Here is an 18,746-nt window from a genome sequence, read left to right on the forward strand (position 1 = left end):
CCAAGAAAAATCTTACAAGTCAGAAAAGAATCAACTTAACAATTCTTCCAAATATTCATTTCGATGAAAAAAAAAATCAATTAAAAATTTAGCCAGACAATGTCAAGAAGAACCATGACTAGGAGGTGAGTTTAGCATTGTGGGAAGAACATATGTTCTGGAGGGAGAAGGTCTGAGTTTGAGTTCTAATTCTGAATCAAGTGATCCCTTCTGAGTTAAATTCCCAAATATGAAATGGAGATAAATGACGACAATTTCTCCATTGCAGGAGGATCACTGTGGGGCTCAAAAGGAACAATACGTGGGAAAGAACTCTATACACTGTAAACCACAGTATAAGGGTGGTTGGGACTGTTATCACTGTAATCCACTGCAACTTCAGCAACAAAAGATTTTAACCAGATATTTTTTAAAAGAGCGAAAGGAGTGATTTTTAATAGAATCTCTTTCCTTCTCACCAACTGGAATATTCATTTCTATTCCTTATAAAGGAGGCTTTAAAAAATTACAAGGATGCATCCTTAACAAGAGATTGGATGGTGGTGGTTTGGAAACTGTTGTGTAAGAAACAGCAGAGGGAGTGAAGGGTGTTGGAGGTAAAGAAGAAAAATCAGAGGAGGTGAGAGATAACTGTCTTCTTTGAAGGGGTGAGTATAATACAGATTGTGGAATAGACTTGTTCTATTCTGCTACAGAAGTGTGCCCTTCTGTATGGACAGACATATTCTGCAGATGGATATCACAAGGAAGATTATCGAAAGGATGGTCTAACAATGAGAGCAGGTCCCAATGAAACAACTGCCTCAGAAGTAGACAGTGACCAGCCCATCCACAGAGGTGTCAAGCAAAGATTGAATTGGAAAGCAAGTTGAACTAGTAACTTTAAAGGTCCTATGACATATGTTCTTCCCAGTACCTGAATACTTCCATTAGGGAGAAGTCCTACAAGTTTTATCCAAATTTTACCTTCAATAGAACTCTGGGAAGCCTGACAGAATGCATCTGTAGTAGTTTGAATTATTGGTCCCAATTCTTCTCTCCCCTGTAGTGGGAGGAGGAGGAGGAAGAGGAGGAGTAGATATCCATAGTCTTGCCATGGCTTCTTGGTGGATGGAGTTACTCCCTTGCCCCTTGACTTTGGACTTGGACATGTGACTTGAGTTAGCCAGTGGAATGTTAGCAGACACAATGCATGGCTGCCTTTTTGTGCTTCTGTCATCATCATGATGGCCACTGCTCCTTCAGGACAGACCCCAAAATGAGACATGTGGTGCAGACCAACCCTAGTGAGGGGCAGATGACCTGAAGCCTACAGCACAACCTCAACCTACTTATAACCCATCAAGGAGAAACAAATGGCTTTTTTGTTTTCATATACCACTGAAATTTTGTGCGTTGTTTGATATCTGGCAATAGCTGACTGACATAACATCCGTCACAAAGATATTTTAAGCAATGAAGTGGAATTGTCTAAGATGCACGCTGGAGGCTATGTAACTAAATTAACAAAATGACCTCACTAGAAACTGGTCTACCCAATAAGACTGCTTGGCCATCAGAGAAACATTAATAAAAGTGCTCTAATCTATTTATCATTCAAAACGTGAACTCACCTAGGAAAAAGAATGTAAATAAAAATTATTGTAATTACTACTGCTGGAAGGCCTAAGTATTCTCTCCAAAGAATGCACATACATTTTTTGAAGTAATAAGAACGGGACGACGAACTGTTCTGAAATGTTTTTCAAAGACGACTAAGTAAATTCACCCTGCCAACCACAAGTCTGCAAAACAGGCAGCTGTGAGTACAATAGATTTTAATCAAATTCAGATGAAATCACTGTTGCCAAAGTACTCAAAGAGGTATTGCCTAGAACGCATTAATAGGCCCCACAATGTAAGTCTTTATGCTCAGACTACAACAATGCAAAACGCCACATAACAAAGTATGTGTGAACCTAATGTTTTTTGGATGCAGGAACTCATTACAACTGAGAAGATGTTACGTTAGGCTGGATGCTGAGAGTCTCATACCTGCTCCACCACAATAGTGTCATGGGCTCAGAACTTGCGAAGAATGAGCCAGTGGGGCCAGGTGGGGGCTGCTAGGATTGAAACTACTGTGGATAACGGCACAAACACTACTCCCCTGGCTTCTATAGGCAGTTATGACAACCTTAATACTTACTTCATGGATAGTAAATCAAATTCTCACATCAGACCATATTTGATCTCAAGGTAAAAAGTATCCTTAGGTGAGAGAAGTGGCACGTAAAATTTGAATTGCTGGAGGCTGCTTCTCTTATGTGGTGCGATCTGAATGTAATCCTCATTGTGATCTACTTGGATCATAAAGTAGACTGACGAGGTTATAATGAATAACATGATTTTTATGCAATGCTTGTATTTGCTGCATGCTCCATCTATAAACAATATTAAAGACCAAAATTTATAACACAGGAGAATTATGCTTTTTTACCTGTGAGGACAAGCAAGTCTGTCTGTTTAATATATATCATTCTTTATTAAAAATTTGTCCTACTTATGTATTGTTTTCTTTCAAACCATAGCATCTCTCTGCTGGTATCTTAAATTCTACTCTCTCTGCTCTTCATGATCATTAATTCTGTTCTTCTTATCAAGGATATATGAGAAAATACTCATTAGGACAATTTAAAAAAAAGGTAATGCAAACTATATTAGTTGAAAAGTGAAAAAAATGAAAATAAATTAGGAGAATTTATTAAGACATTAGAAGACTATCATGGTTGATTTGAAAAATTTTTTCCACCGTAGGAGATCTACCAGCTAGGAATGTGACAAGCTAACTAATTTTAATGATGTTCGCATCACAGATTCAAAAGCCTTCACATACAAGGCAATAGGCTGTGTACGTGTGTCTGAGTGTGTGTGTGTGTGTGTGTTTGTGTGTGTGGGGGGGGTGTTGTGGAAGTTACAAAAACAGACTCCACCTAAAAACATTTGAATCCTATTGCCTCAAAAAGACAAAAAGCCTCCCCTTGGCCACCGCAAACAAGGCCGTGGCCACCAGTGTGTGGGTCCTAACACGTCCTCCAGTTTCCTGCCTTTCCCTGTTCACTTCCTCAGAACCTGGGTCGAGGAAAATTAATGATGAAAATGTAGAACAAGTTAAGTAGCTTGTTATTAGCTCTGATGGGGGAAGAGGGAAGATCTGTACTTCCTGGCCATGGGAAGACAGTATGCTGCTAGACGGGGTAAGCTTTGACACTGTCTCTATCATAGATTAGGAACAGAAACGAAGAGGGGGCTACAACATTTATTTTGTACATTATTCAAAGATTTGACCAGAGTAGAAAATGACTCCTTCACACTGGGACTAAAATAAATGGTTTAACAGAATCACTGACTTGCTCAACTGCATACAACACTCGATGAGTAGCTACTAAGAGCCAAGCAAAATCCTGGCTGGGAACGGAAGGAGAATGGATGGAGCAATAAAAAGGTTGACTCCTTCCTTCCGAGACTTTGGGATTTAGTAGAACACACATAGCCGGGAGACAGGAGAACACTGGCAGAGAAACGCAGGGCCAGACGAAATTAAAAAATAAAATGTGTAATCTGATTCCTTATAGGAATGCTGAACAGAGGTGGATAAAAAGGAAAGAGTCAATCAGAGGAGCGAGAGATTCTGAAGAGCACAGTTTTAAGCCTCATACAGAGAAGGTGAGCGACTGACTACCAGATGGCGCTTCGTGAAGAGAGAAGACCTACGTGAGCCAATGGGCATGAGCTCATCTCGAACACCTCGGTCAGAGGTTATCAGTGACGGGTTAGATGAGAGGCAAGAGGGCGGGCACCCAGGGAAAAGTGCTGACTGCTTTCTGAGGTGACCCTACATCGGTTAAGACAACATAAAGAAGCCGTTAGAAAAGTCAGACTTGGGGATGAAGAGCCTTTCTAGGAGAGAAGTACAAGAACTCAGAGAAAGAATTCACATGTGAGGGCATGTGGCATAGGGGGAAGGGTAGTCAAAAATAAACCAAGTAACGAGCTGAAATCACATATGCCGGAAAGGAACAGTCACGAAGTCTGAAAGGAGGAAGGAAAAGGCAATTAACTGAGGAAGAAGACACTGCAGGGCACGCAGGGCTGTCTCCATTCCATGTATTAGAGTGAGAGGAGGGCATTTCAAATCCCTGGGTCCTTCCAGGAAGCCTGATGCATCACTAATGTGCTCTGCTACAGAGCTGTCCCAGTCACCGCTAAAAGGGAGGATGTCAATGACGGTCACTGCCAGATCGGGCCCTTTTTCAGGCAGCACAAATTAGCCGGAATCCAGCAGGCACAGACAGACTCCAAGCCACCGTGCTATAAGTCGACATGACGCCAAACACAATCAGAAATGCTTTAATCATCTCACATATAATGAGGCGGGCCCAAATTTACAAGGCTGAGTTTCAAGAAAATGAATCAAGAAGGTGATAAAGATATTTTATCATTGCTCTGCTTTCAGCTGTTTTTTTTACTGTAGATATTTAAAATATTCACATTTTTAATTTTAGAGGGCTGCATTTTTCCAGTTTCAAATCAATTAGCTATACTGAGATATTCATAGTCCTTGACGGTTTTCATGTTCATCTTATTAAAGATCTCAAAAAATACGCACAGTATTTTTACAGGCCTCCTCCCTAAAGCCTTGTTAAATGCGAGATTAGCCACTGAGCCTCATCCTGAGAGTTGAGGGTCAGCTTCCAGACCTCAGGTGCCACATTCTGACTGCCCTGACGAGACAATGGGCTGGTGAACAACTGGACCTTCTGGGCTTCTTCAGAGCGCTCAGGCGGACTATTTCTTGAATCTGGTGGAAGTTTGAGTTTTTGTAAGAAGACAAGTTCGACTGTCGATAATGGTTTCGCTGGAACAACAATGCACCTGAATTCACTTAAAGCACGGCATTTGATCACATCAAATTGTGTTCGTGGAGGAGGTGTGTTGAGAGACCGAGTGTGAGGATGGAACACTCGATCTTCCCTCACAAGTGCAATGTGGGTGTTCAGAAGGACTAGCGACTGGCAGTGGTCTTGGTCAGAGTCACCCTCGACTCTGACCGTTGTGTAGAGCAATAACTGAACCTCTGACAGAGAGGGAATGTTGACTTCCATATTTCCATGAAGAAAGTAAATCATGTCAACCAAGGTATTCTGGAATTTGGATGACAACCGAACTCCGTTTGCCAAAACTACATCAGGGATTTCGGCTTTCCAATCAAGAGAAAGCTGGACTAGATCTTGTTGGAGCAGAGGATGATTAGTGTAGGCAGCAGCATCAGACTCAGGCATCAGGACACACAGGAGGTCACGGCATATCTGTTGACAGAGGTTTTTGTTGTAACTAAACACGGTAAGCAGGAGACTCTCTGCAGAGCCCAGGAATCGAAGGCTCTGTCCGCCAAAGCCGATTTGTATCTCCTGTAGTCCAGAGAGAGGGAGAGTATGAAAAATGCCCAAGGAGCCTGGATCGTTATCTGACAGAACCAAAGCATATAAAGCGGAACGAAACAGGAGCAAACACGCCGGCTGGGGGTCAGGCTCTGTGCAGTTAGCAACAGCAAGCCAATAAACGCCTTTGATTTCATTCATGTCACCCAAAAGTTCTGGTAGGGGACAAGCCACGTACTCAAGAAGGTCTTTTAAAGGGCACTCTTGGAGTTCCAGCATGTGGTCTGGGAACTGCACAAGGGTCTGCTTAAACGCAGAGCTCCCTCTATCTTTGTATTCCAGGCGGAAAACCGAGCTGGGTGAGGAAGCTGGTAACTCGGTGGCTGTGGAGGCAGCAGTAAGGCCTGGTGCTCTGTAAGGCACGATGCTCCTTGCTGGCCTAATGGCCCCGGCCTCTTCGCTGCTGATGCCAACCTGAGCTTCCTGGGGAAGAAAATGAGATTCTGATGACACCGTGTGTGACTTCAAGGGTATGTCCAGGGGCAAGTGTTTCAGAAATGGCATTCTTCTGACGAATGTCATCATATGGGAGGTGATCCCGCTGGGGTCACACAGGCTCCCCATATGCCTGGCTTGGCTGATCACCTTTGTGCCAGCCTGTAGCAGGTGACTGCTGGTATCTTTATAAAGGTCTGAGAACCTGTGGTAAAAATATCCCAATCCTCTGTTTCTTTCTGTCCTGATACTACTCAGTGACTCTGGAGAGCTAACTTTTGTAGCAGCTAACTCTTTCTCAGCTTGCTGCTCCTTACAAAACTTCGATGCTGGTGCACTCTGGGGAACTCTGTCAGATACACTCTCCTTGCTAGAAACACTTTCAGAGAGAACAAAGCAGAGTAACTCGCTTTGCCTGGTCTGCTTGCTTCCACTATTTACAGACACTTCTTGGGACGTATGTTGCAGCAAAGTCCAGCCGGACTCAATGCCCAAACTGTGTTCATCTTTATGAGTCATCAGCTCACTGAAGTTTTCTGACTTACCCTGCAAATGTTCTGCATCACTGGTGTTGCCTTCGCTAAGAAAAGAGATTTTAGGCAGATTGAAACCTTTTACTTGAAAACCACCTGTGTGCTCAGGATGATCACTGTTCCTCAACACCTCGTGTACTGAGGGCTGATCCCTTTCCTGGTGGGTTCTCTCTTGTGATGCTGAGCAGGGCACTGTAGGGCCTGAGATGTTCTGTGTCCTTGGATGACTCTGGTAGTTGTTCTGATCCACCTCCTTCTTCTCTTCTCTGCTAGAAGTGTCAGTGACATCTCCGGGCAGCTGCGGGGCAAGATACCTTTTCTGTTCAAGATGTCAAAAACAGTTGAAATGGGGATGGGGTAGGACCTTTTGCAATTCTCTTGCATGTGAAGATTCTTGCAGTCATTGGTTCATTGTGTGGATTAATTCAGGGGTTAAAGCGAAAGCCTAAGGCACTCATATTGATTGATACATGATTTAAGAATAGATGATCTGATTCACACATAGAACATCAATTTCCATATTATATATCTTATAAATTGCCGAGTATTTTGATAGAAATACATTGTATAGAATTGATCCACAGTATCCATTTCTTGGTCTAAGATTTCATTGACTCTGAAATAAATCCTAAGACCTTTGATGCAATTTTCAAAAGGTCAGTTTAGTTGTGAAAATAAGTCCATGATCATATGTCCAAAATGTAAAAGTAATCAGGGCATACTTAATGAAAATCAGATGGCAAGGCCAAAAGAAATTGACAAGTATTCCAATCGAGTCGTGTTTTTCTTGCCTCTTAGTTCATTTCATGGGAATCCTTAATTTTATCTGCCCTGGTCAGACTACCATTACTGTATCTACAAACTGGCACCATGAAAGGCTTACTCCAAGCCTGCTGTAGGCCAGGCACTGTGGACACAAAGAAATGAAAGGCAACGTCCTACTCTTCGTGGGGTTATCTGCTAAGGAGATGGATGTCCAGAGGAAGATAACGTCATTACTGGATGACTGGAATGGAAGGCATGGCGACGGCCAAAGTCAGTGAAGCCCACCGTGGAATACTCACCTTTCACCTCTGGCTCTCTGTTCAGTAATGTATGGATACCATCTGTGAGATTTCTACCACCTAGTAGTTTTGCTTTTTGTTTTTAATTTAGGAATGTATGAGAAGGACAAGTCCCTCAGTGGAGAAAAATACAACTAAAATCTTACAATTCGTATGTTCAAATAAACCTTGGTTTGACAATCCACCAGAGAAATTAGCTAATCAACCAAGAGTATTTCCTTTATACTACTGCCAAAGCACAGTCTACAAAACGAGCAGGGTTTTTAAATCATCAAGAAGTATTTGGTTTCATTTCCAAACCCCATATCTGATTCTGATTACATAATTCTGCCTTTTAAATGCAGACCAAAGGAAAGGATACTGTTAGGAATGAAAAACTGGGCAAAGGGCCTCCACCACAGCCACATGCCATTCAAATAAAGTTAAAGCTGTTTTCAACCTGCAGGATTCCATTTAATTTTAAGTCCATATAATAGCTTGCCTTCCCTGTTAGCCATTAATCTCACCGGGACTTCAAAATTCTAATTACGCAACTAAACATTAAGAAACTTTAATCACACAAGCATGCCATAATTTAACATGACCCTCTCAATCTGAAAAATCATTACCTACCTCATATTTTAGTTTACGTTGAATGGCGCCATTGTGAAGTTTCTCATCATCCTGAAAAGAAAATAAAAAGCCCTCTCTATTAATAGAGGGATATAATATAATATAGCATGTTCACAGAGGGGGGAAAAACTGATTTGATTAGAAATATTTATGGGAACAAAATTCTAAAGTAACATACTTGTCATTCAACAATGACAACCCTTCTACAGAATTTATATTCCCAAGGTAAATATTACTCTATTGATCCATCTGCCTGTAAGAGAACTGAACCATTTATGTCTAATTTTAAGATTCTAAAAATATTAAATGCAAGATTTCCTTAAGATACTTCTTAATTTGCAGGTAGAAATGAAATGCCTTTATTTTGATAAAAATCAACTTGTTGCAAATATGTACCTTCTCAAAAGCAAAATTATAGTTCTACTTGGGATAACTTATTAAGCAAATTAAATATTTAAGGAAATTGGTTGTATTTTTGGAGAAAACAAAAATATTACATGTAGAATTTTTATAAATCAAAGTAAATAAAGCATTTTAGAAGACTTTGTAGTCACTCAAGACTTTCCCCTACAAGTACAAAATTTTAAAGTCACTCTTGAATTGACACTATTTATAAACTGTTAAGCTCCACCCAAGCAATATTTATTTTCTCTAGACCATTTCATACCTTAATTTTCTCATTGAGAAACAGTAATAAAAGCAGCCCCCCAATAACTTACTGAAAGGTCATAGTAAAAATGAATGAATGAATTCAATCAGCTCCTTCACTCACCTTCATCAGATCTGCAGATGTACTGCTGTCACTGCCAATCACACGATGCAAATCCTGAAGACGTCTTTGGACTTCTTCTTCAATGTACGCATTGATCCTGGAAACAATGGAGACGGGGTCCTTGAACACTTCTAACCACACAGGGCATTTGAGATCCTTTTTCACTATGCCCTTCATAACAGGGAACTCCCTCATTCTAAATGACAAACATAACAACAATTCGGGACCTTACACATTTTTCTACTTTCTAAGAAATCCAGTACCATGTGTTCACTATCTATGTCTTCCCCAAACAAGAGAGAACTCGATGAATCACAGCATCCTAGGAACTGAAAGGAGACTAAGTGATCCCATCCAACAGTCTCCTGAGTGTCCTTAACGGAACCCCTGCTGCAGGGTAGGGGAGAATCACAGGCACTGTTTTCAGAAGGCTCCACAGCCTCACCCCAGAGGTCTCGGACTTCGAGACCCAATACTTCACCCTCTGAGCCTTGGTTTCCTCACACAGAAAACAGTGATAGTTATTTCTCAATCACAAAGTCATTTAAGAAGATTAAAAGAAAAAAAAAGAAATAGTGGACGCACTCTCTACGAATCTTCACTATTCCAATGGGACAATGTCTTGCATTGTTCTTACTCTGTCTTGTCTCTCCAACTGGGTTACCTGCACCTGACTGGGAGAGACCAGATTTTCAAGGTCTCTACCTTCCAAAATTCCTGGCACAGGGCCAAGACAGTGGAAGCCAGAAACAGTTGACTTTTGAAGCAGTTGTCAACTGAATATCTGGTACCCTATACTACGCAGGTGAAATCTATGAAACACAACCATCCACCCAGAGGAAACAGGGAGACTAGAGAATTTGAGTTCCATCTAAAATCTTTCTAGTGGCTCAGACTGCCCAAATGGAAGTCTTACTCAGTTCTAGGCTCTCCCTCCCCCAGTTCTAGACACTGATTAGATAGATTAGTTAAAATGATCTGTTTAGCATATCTACATTTTAGCACACTAAAAAAAAAAAAAATCTAGTTTCATCTTTCTAAGTACATGCATAAGCCTATAAGCATTTCTGTACTACTGACCATGGCTAAACGATTTTCTGAAATGCTAGGTAAAGAGATTAAAATTTTAGGTAAAATAGCCCAGAATAATAGAGTTAGGGCAATAAAGTACAGTATTTATCTTTCAGAATTGAAAATAAAATCATGTGGAACTAAACCTGAGCCAAGGTCACTTACAAATGAATCACCTCCCTGGACTTTTACTTAAATTTTAAACTAGCCCCACAGAACATGCAGGCCTAGATTTAAAGGGCTACAGAGGCTCATGCTCTTCGGAGTGCATTTTGATATCCAAATACCTATCTCCTAAAACCCAGGCCTTAGGATTGTCCAATTTGAAATGTCCTCATGGCACAGATGGGGTTGAGGAAAATAATCAATTTTCTTATAGGCAAAGAATGATTAATCGATTTATCTGAGAGCTCTAAGCCACAGAGCAATTCACAATGCTACCCAAGTTGAAAATCATTTTCCAATAGTAACATCAGATATATATTTCTGCTATTCATGACCATTCTGAATGTACTAGTACAGTTTTTGTAACAGACTTATTCTATCTGTAATCAATGACTTCTACAAATTAACTGTCAGCACAAGGTCCTTCTTCTTGGTACGAGTCAATGAACTCTGCATCTTTGTTTCTCTCAACCTGGCCTGGCATCACTCATTTCTGGATGAGCTGGTTTCCCTGTACCTTTTAATTCTACCCTCTCACACAAACTACTTGCACCAGCATTCCTTGCATTTGGCTGACCAGGTCTCAGGTTTTTGGTGTCCTTCAAATGAGACCTTACCTCATCATGGGCAGGCAGCAGTTGATTAAGACAAAGCACATGTCAGGGACATGTACTACTTGTCGCCTTTGACAGATCCCTCCACACGCAAACTGGCCAACATGAGGTACAGTAAGTCATTAAATCACATGAGAAATGTAAGCATGAATTTAATTTAACGTCCAGTACCTGGCGTCCATCAGAGGGACAAGGTGAGATTTTTGAGCACTGGATGGCAAGCAGGAAGAAGCAGCTTTCTCCTCCAAGGTCCCACAATGCCCTTTCTGAACACCATCAAACTCACAGATCTTCTGCTTCAACTGCTGGATTTCATGTTCTAACCTATAGAGATGGAGTTACACGAATTCATTCATTAACAGTATTTCCTGAGCATTGTCACTGGGTGGGACATTGTTCTGGAAACCTTGGGGGATCCAGACAAAAAATCTTTGTGCAAAGATCTTTATCTTCTAGTAGAAAAGGTGCCCCATACCTATAAGACAAGGTATAAGGTGATAATGGGCCACAAGAGGGGTTCACAACAAGTGCTTAAGGTATCCAAAAGTTGGAGCGAGTTTTACCATCGAGGGCAAAGATATTTCCACTGTGCTCCAAGCCAATCCAAGAAGCAGATGTGCAGGATTCTGAGCCCCCTACCCTTGCTTCAACAAAACGGTTGGCTGTTGATTATATATTGGGACCCCACTAAATATTTCTATTTGACAAAGGAGATTTATGCTTTAATGAGTTTTTATTTTTTATTTTTATTTATTTTTCCCCCAAAGCCCCAGTAGATAGTTGTATGTCATAGTTGCACAACCTTCCAATTGCTGTATGTGGGACGCGGCCTCAGCATGGCCGGAGAAGCGGTGCATCGGTGCGTGCCTGGGATCCGAACCCGGGCCGCCAGCAGTGGAGCGCACGCACTTAACTGCGAAGCCACGGGGCCGGCCCCTGAGTTTTTAAAACCACCAACCTATGAGTACCTTCATGGTCAAGGCAGTTCTAAATTGAGTCTTCAGAGGCCAGTGAGAATTTGGACATTTGGAGATGATGATAGAAGGTTCTCCAGGTGCAGAAAGCAATATTAACAAAGGGGCTAAGCCACGAAAACTAGGAATCCACTTTGGCTAAGGCAGAGGGTGTGGAAAAGGGACACAAGTGAGAGAGACCTAGGAAAGCAGGCTGAGTAGCCCAAGAAATTAAAATAAACCATAAATTGTGGAACCAAACATTTATTTCTAGTGACAAATGATAAATGATACATCTAATAAGAGATTGTGTATAAGGCCGTTCTCCCACTGGCCCAGGCATTCTTTTTTTTTTTTTTTTAATAATTTTATTTATTTTTTCCCCTAAAGCCCCAGCAGATAGTTATATGTCATAGCTGCACATCCTTCTAGTTGCTGTATGTGGGACACAGCCTCGGCATGGCCAGAGAAGCGGTGCATCAGTGCGCGCCCAGGATCCGAACCCGGGCCGCCAGCAGCGGAGCACACACACTTAACCGCTACGCCACAGGGCCGGCCCCCAGGCATTCTTGAATCCAGGTCATTAGGCTAGAGGGCCAAGCTTGCCAGTAAATTTAGCCCAGGGAACACAAGACTCAGCCAGGGGCTGCAACCCACTTGCTGTGTGAACTCGGCAAGTTACTGAAATCTGGGTCTCAATTTCTTTATATATAAAATGAGAGAGTCAACTAGTTTCTCCAAATTCCTTCAGCTCCAAAAATCAGAGATTCTGGCTTCAGAGGTTGACACACCATGATACACCAGCTCTCTGCTGTCATCAGCAGCAACTTGACTGCTCTAACCTGAACGTGAAAGCCAAGATCTTAACTCTCAGGATGTGATTATGAGGTCACCAGGGTCAGCACTCATGGGTTCCACAGGAGGCAATGCCCTGCTTAACTCAGCCCTTCATCTGCCTACTGATTAGCAAGTACTTACTGAGCATCAAGTTGCAGAGCATAGAGCATTTTCAAAGGAGGGAAGAAGCAAGAAAGAGTGATGTTAGGGGCCAGGTGGTAGGCAAAGAACCAGGGAACAATACTAACACAGAGTCTCAGAGATGGGAAGGAAAATGCGCTGGATGGAAGTAGGTAATTGCCAATGTTTATACTTAAGACAGTGTCTGCTAGAGCTGTCCAAAGACGTCTTTCAGAGCTGGGGCCGCGGAGAAGACTCCACAGCGCACAGCGGCTTGTGTGGGGCTCCGAAGGCTGAGCAGAATGTACACGGGTGGCAAAGGACAAGCAGGGCATCCTGGGAAAGGGCTGCAGCACATGTGAAGGACTGGCCTGCCCGGGCAGCAGCCTGTGGTCAGTAGACAAGAGGACAAAGAGTTGTGTGGTACACAGATTTAGATTCAAGCTGCAGCTCTGCCACCTTCTAACTGCCTGACACTTGTTTCCAGTGGTTACGTAACCAGTAGATGGAAAAGAAGACAGAAAATGGATTAAATCTTGTTCATAAAGCAAGCCCACAGGGAAAGCCAAGTTCAGTGCACTGTTGTCCTATCTGGTTCCATGTGAATTTAAAATTTCACACCGTTGGAATTTCACAAGTGGTCAAGTCAGGCTGCACAGCAGGAAAACCCAGTGAGATAATAAGACATGAACCCAACACCCACAGAAAGCTGCAGGAGCATTGCAGCCAGAGCACGCAGCTCAGAATCTATTGGCCTGAATTAGGTCTTAGCAAAGTCTACTCCATCAAAACACACAAAGCTAAAAGCCGCCTCTGCGTGGCTTCTGGAGTAATGCTGACGCTGGGAAACCACGTCCATGGAAATCACAGGACTATATCTGCTATAATAGAGTATTAATACTAAACGGCCAGATAGTGAAGCCAGTTGACAAAAGCCAGGGACATCAAGCTACAGGCTCACGCTGCATTCCTGCTGCACACTGCAGGATACAAATTGAGAGCGTGCCCTCTGCTACTTGAAATTTCCTGGGCTGGAGCTTTGTCCAGCAATTTCATTTACATAACATACCTGCAATCACGTTCTTAAACCTGCGACCTATTTCTCTGAAGTAATAGCATTATGGTCTTTGATTTTTATTTGTTGCGGTTTTGCCTGAGGGAATTACCAGAGAGTGATGGTAAATAGAATCCACAGTATAAGCAGATCATTCGAAAGGTTGTCCTGACCTTTTCAGGCAAGATGATGGACGGAGGCTCCAGCAACACCTCACAGTAGGTCTTGCCTTGTCATCAGCACCGACCCCAGCCCTCTGCCAATGTCAAGCTGGGCTCCTAGATGCCAGCAGACCGGACTTCTGCTGCAGCCCCTCAAGAGGTGCTGTGGGGGAGGAATGCTGGGAGGGGCAGTGTTCCAGGCCTCCTACCTGGGCTTGTTAAGATCTCAATTGACCAAAGGGTCTGGAGCTAAAGAAAACACACAGACCCCCGATCTCACCTGCCCCTTCCTGTAAGGGTGAGAACACTGTGGCCCAGTGATGAAGATCCTCCCCAAGGGCAGTGAGACAGGAAGGGCCCAGGCCAGGGTATGAAGCCCCCTTGCAGGACTCTAAATTTTGCATCATGTATGCACACCAGGCTGCCATCAGCCTTTCTGGGAGTCTTGGCACCACATCTGTAGGGCTACCAGAAAAAGTGTTCTCAAATTCATGTATTTATTCATTCTGAGAACCTACTGGGTGGGAGGCATGGAGACAGGGAATAGGCGGAAGAAGATAAATATTCTTCCTTTACCATGAAAATAGTGCCAGTTCCTAGTTTTATTTTTCGCACCAAAAGTAATATCCATAAATCATCACCGGACGTGCTCAAACATACCACTGTGTTCAGAATCATCTGGAGAGTTTTGTTGGTTTGGTTGGTAGTTTGTTTTTTAATATAGAATCCTAGGGCCTCCCCTCAAACATTGTGAATCACAGGGGTGGGAGAAGTATGGCTCTTCCCTTCCCTACCAGTGTGGACATCAGTACACTGCGATCTGTGAACACAGGTGATGCTTCACTGGAAACGTGCTGGTCGTGGAGAAGATGTGAAGCCAATGGTGAGAACAGGGAGGGAAGGGGAGAGGGAAGGAGGGAAGGGAGGAGGAAGAAAGCAAAGAAGAAAAGGAGGAGAGAAGGAAAAAGGGAACTAGGGAGGGGGGAGAGGGAGAGAGGGAGGGAGGAAAAGACATGGAAGGAAGAGAAAGAGAAAGGGTGAGAGGGAGCAACGGAGGGCAAGGAAGGAGCAGAGTGGATGGGGGAGGCAAGGTGGAAGCTTTCCCAGGCTTTCAACAAATGTATTTATCAAACATTCAAAGATACACATTCTATGTCAGTAGAGTAATGGACAAGGGCTTTGTTTTTGTTTGTGTGGCTTTTTTCAACATTAGGCCAACGATTCTAAAACAAGGATCCTAAGGAAAAAGAAAAGAAGTTCAGGGGTCCTTTTCTCAGGTTTGGCAAAATAAACATCTGCCTGTGTATTAGAGAATATACAGGCTGAAAGAATTACTTTTTGCAAAGACAGTGGGAGACACACTCTGGGGGGCAGACAGCACAGGCCCACGGGGCGCCGTCTCTTCCGCTGTCTCACCTCTCCTGGTCCCTCTCCAGGGCTGCCTGCTCAGCATCCAGGCTGGCCCGGAGCCCCGCCTGCTCGCTGCTGCTGCTGCTGCTGCTCAGAGTGGCCAGCTTCTGTCTCTGCTCCTCGATCTCCACGCCCAGGGTGGAGCGCCTCTGCAGGGCCGAGTGCCTCCTCTCCAGCCTGGCCACAGCGCGCTCCAGAGCCTCTCTCTGCTGCTTCTCCTGGGATTCGAGGATCTCCTTTTCCTTTCTCCTCACTTTTTCTTCCTGACGCGCGATGTTGGCAGTGAATTCGAAGGTGGCTTGGAGCTTCTGCAGCTGGCTCGCGTTGGCTTGGTACTGTGCCAGCTGTTCTTCTTTTTCCTCCATTTCTTTTTCCACTTGGTAGAGAGTGTTGTCTAAGCCAACAGGGCCTCTGTCAAGGATTTCAAACGCTCTCTGCTTTTCTTCTAGCAGAGTCGGCAAATGATTCTGCAGGAGGTGCTGGAGCTGGCGTTCTTTATATTGCAGCCTGTACTGCGCTGGCTTTATTTTCTCTAAATCTTGAGCCCCCTGGGTGACATCTATGACACCACCATCATTTTTTCCCAACAACCTGAATTCTTCTTCTTTTTCAGATTTTAAACGCTCTAGGATGTCCTGTTCTTCTTCGACTTCTTTCTTCAGGAGGTCCTTCTGCTGAAGCAGGTCCTTCTCCAGGTTGGCTAGCTTGACCAGCTGCCTTCTCTTGAACTCTAAGAAGTGCAGCTCAGCCCTCTCTAACTCCTCGCTGTCGTCGTCCCCTGCGGCCCGCGCTTCCTTCACCCGCAGCAGGGACTCGCGGATGCCCTCCAGCTCTCTCCTCTCCTGCTGCACCCGCTGCACGCTGCCTGGCCGCAGCAGCCGGGTCATCGCCTGCTTCTCTCGGAGCTGCTCCTCCAGATGCGCCACGAGCACGGCCTGCTCCTCTTCCTGCTCCTCCAGTCTCTTCTTTTCCAACTCAAGCTTGGCATACTGTTCATCCTTTTCCTTTTTGAGCCGGTCCAGTTCTTGAAATATCTGAATCTTCTCGGCCTTCTCATGGTGGTTGAGCTCCTGGAGCCGCTGGAGTTCTTCTTTGACACGGAGAAAGCTCTCTTCCTCTTGTTTCTTCTTCTGCAGCTCGATTTCCTGTTGCTCCCTCAGCCTCTCCTCTTCAAACTTTTCCTTCTCGGCGAGCAGATCCTTGAGCTTGCTCTCGATGTGGCAGCTGCGGCGTTTCAGGCTCTCCTCCTGCTTGCGGATCTGCAGCTGGACGATCTCCGTCTCCTTGCGCTGCGTCTCCACCTCCTGCTGCATCCGCTCCAGTTCCGCCTTATCGGACTTTTGCTTTTGCTCCATTTCTTCTATGAGTTTCCTGAAACACAAAACACTCACTTATCATTATTTGATCACTGTGTTCCAATGCTGCTCGAACTTTTCTCTAACTGAAATGTTCCGAAAATGAACACACAACATAAAGCCAAACCCTTCACTAAAATAAAAAAGAGGGAGTACTGCTTTCCTTTTTAATTTCCAGCAGCGTGCTGTTTAATTTTTTTACTCTGTAACTGTCCAACATATCATTTGCCTAATCTCCTAAAGTAGCCTCTGATATCATTTCTTTGTAGAGTCTATAAGCATAATGTGTTATGCATGATATGATTTAAGAAGCCCCCTGAGCTCGAAGAGAAAGAACCATGCCCAATTTAAATTTAAATGTGAATAATTTTATTCAGCCCAATGGCTAAAACGTAACAGAAATTCAGTTACAAGATGACATTAAATAAAAATGCTTATGCTGTGCTCAACTCATTGAGGTCAAATACCAAAGTCAAGATAATTGACAATTCATTGTTCCAGCTCAAATAACTACATGCTATTTAGCATTTAATCACTAGTTTAGGACAATGGTGATCACCAAATGGCCCAAAATATTCGCTTATTAATGCATAATATTGAAAATAACTGGAGTCTCCATTAGAATACTTAAATGCATGATTCCAGGGGTTACATGTCACGTTTTGTCTCGGAGAACAAACGATCCCCACTGGGTGCTAAATCAATGTTTCTGGTTTGGGATGACCTCCAAAGCAAGAACACAAGGTATGGAAGAGTATCAATACATGGCCTCCTTCTCCCGGCCCACCAAAGACCTATCATATATGATGTGGGAAATTAAACTAAATCAGCTGTAACATCTAAATTACAGATTTTAGAAAATAATATCCCATTTGTAGATTTTTCTATGGCCTTGGTTTCTACTCCACTATCTACTCTTGATCCATTTCTTGGCTTGTTAACTAGAACAGGAAAAAGAGAAAAGGAGAAAACATAGTTTTATCAAAGAAAATATTTGGAACATATTAAAATTAAACAATTAAACAACCAGACACACACACATACATACACATCCCAAAAGAAAAGTGAGCAAAGACTATGAAGAGGCAAATTACAGAAGGGGAAATACAAATAGCCAAACGACATAAGGAAAGATGTTCAAAAAGGAGTAGGTAAAAGGAAAGAAAATTGTCATTCTTTTGGCTTTTTAAAAACTCAGGGGATATTATTAAGAAAAGATATACTTTTGAGTTAAACACACACACAAGTAAATATTTGGTATATTAAATTTAATGGGTGTATTAAAGTTGCCTACTGACTCTATTCCCTCTTTTTCATAAGTATTTGAAAATGAACTATTTAAAAAATTCAAACATGAAGTAAAACTACCCAGTTAGAGAGAAATGGTTTACAGTCATTAGACATGTAAATAGCAGACACAGAGCCAGAGGGAGGGACTGGGACAGACACAGATGAAATCAGCCTAGGACATTAACACAAGAATCCACAGACTACAGCAGTGTTCAACTTGTACCCCACATGGCTTACCTTTTACTTTCTAATTTTTCAAGTTCTTCACGCTGTTGCCTCTCAAATTCAAGTCTAATAAAATCAAATGAAAATGAGTCACTTTTCTGAAAGAGCTTTTCTTTCTCTCTTATTCTCTATATACAGAGCTACATATTAGAAAAAGCATCAGTTCAAGTATTATTTTTAATTACCATGAATTAACAAGTTTAAAATGTATGTTTTGCTCTATGACTATGATTAGAAATTAGACATACTTTTGAGTGCTTGAATTCAGACTGAAAAGAACATATTTTACTTGAAGGAAAACAAACAAAATATGACTGTATTGAAAAAGCAGAGTTAAAGGAGACTTCTAAAGGATAAGCATGTCTACTCCATGCAGCTTAGTCACTGATGAGTATATAAAAATGGAGAAGCTCTACCTTAGACAGATGGGTCCTTTTATAGGGAAAAGACTGCCAGGGAGGTAGAGAGAGAGAGAGCACAGACATAAATTAAGAAAAGAATTAACTGGGAGAAACATCAGGAGAAAAGCAGTAAGGTACTTAACAGCCAATAGCCATGCACGAATTGCATTGTCTTTTTATAAATATCACATTTC

At 42.8% G+C, this 18,746-nt stretch overlaps 1 protein-coding gene across 9 annotated transcripts in view; it reads right to left on the reverse strand.

Moving 5' to 3' along the window:
* Window positions 1-18,746, reverse strand: part of KIF16B (kinesin family member 16B) — a 290,451-nt gene that overhangs the window by 80,488 nt on the left and 191,217 nt on the right. For 7 of the 9 annotated variants that reach the window (XM_058563260.1, XM_058563259.1, XM_058563258.1 and 4 more), the window contains exons 18-22: window positions 18,164-18,217; window positions 15,288-16,652; window positions 10,918-11,070; window positions 8,897-8,993; window positions 8,125-8,175 (exon numbers count right to left, since the gene is read on the reverse strand). In XM_058563260.1, the coding sequence (XP_058419243.1) occupies window positions 8,125-8,175; window positions 8,897-8,993; window positions 10,918-11,070; window positions 15,288-16,652; window positions 18,164-18,217 (1,720 nt within the window). Of the gene's footprint in view, window positions 1-4,014; window positions 6,747-8,124; window positions 8,176-8,896; window positions 8,994-10,917; window positions 11,071-15,287; window positions 16,653-18,163; window positions 18,218-18,746 lie in introns of those variants that run through there. The other 2 variants (XM_058563256.1, XM_058563254.1) reach the window with 2 other exon arrangements.

The sequence above is a fragment of the Diceros bicornis genome, chromosome 19 (genome assembly GCF_020826845.1).
Source record: "Diceros bicornis minor isolate mBicDic1 chromosome 19, mDicBic1.mat.cur, whole genome shotgun sequence".
NCBI lineage: Eukaryota > Metazoa > Chordata > Mammalia > Perissodactyla > Rhinocerotidae > Diceros > Diceros bicornis.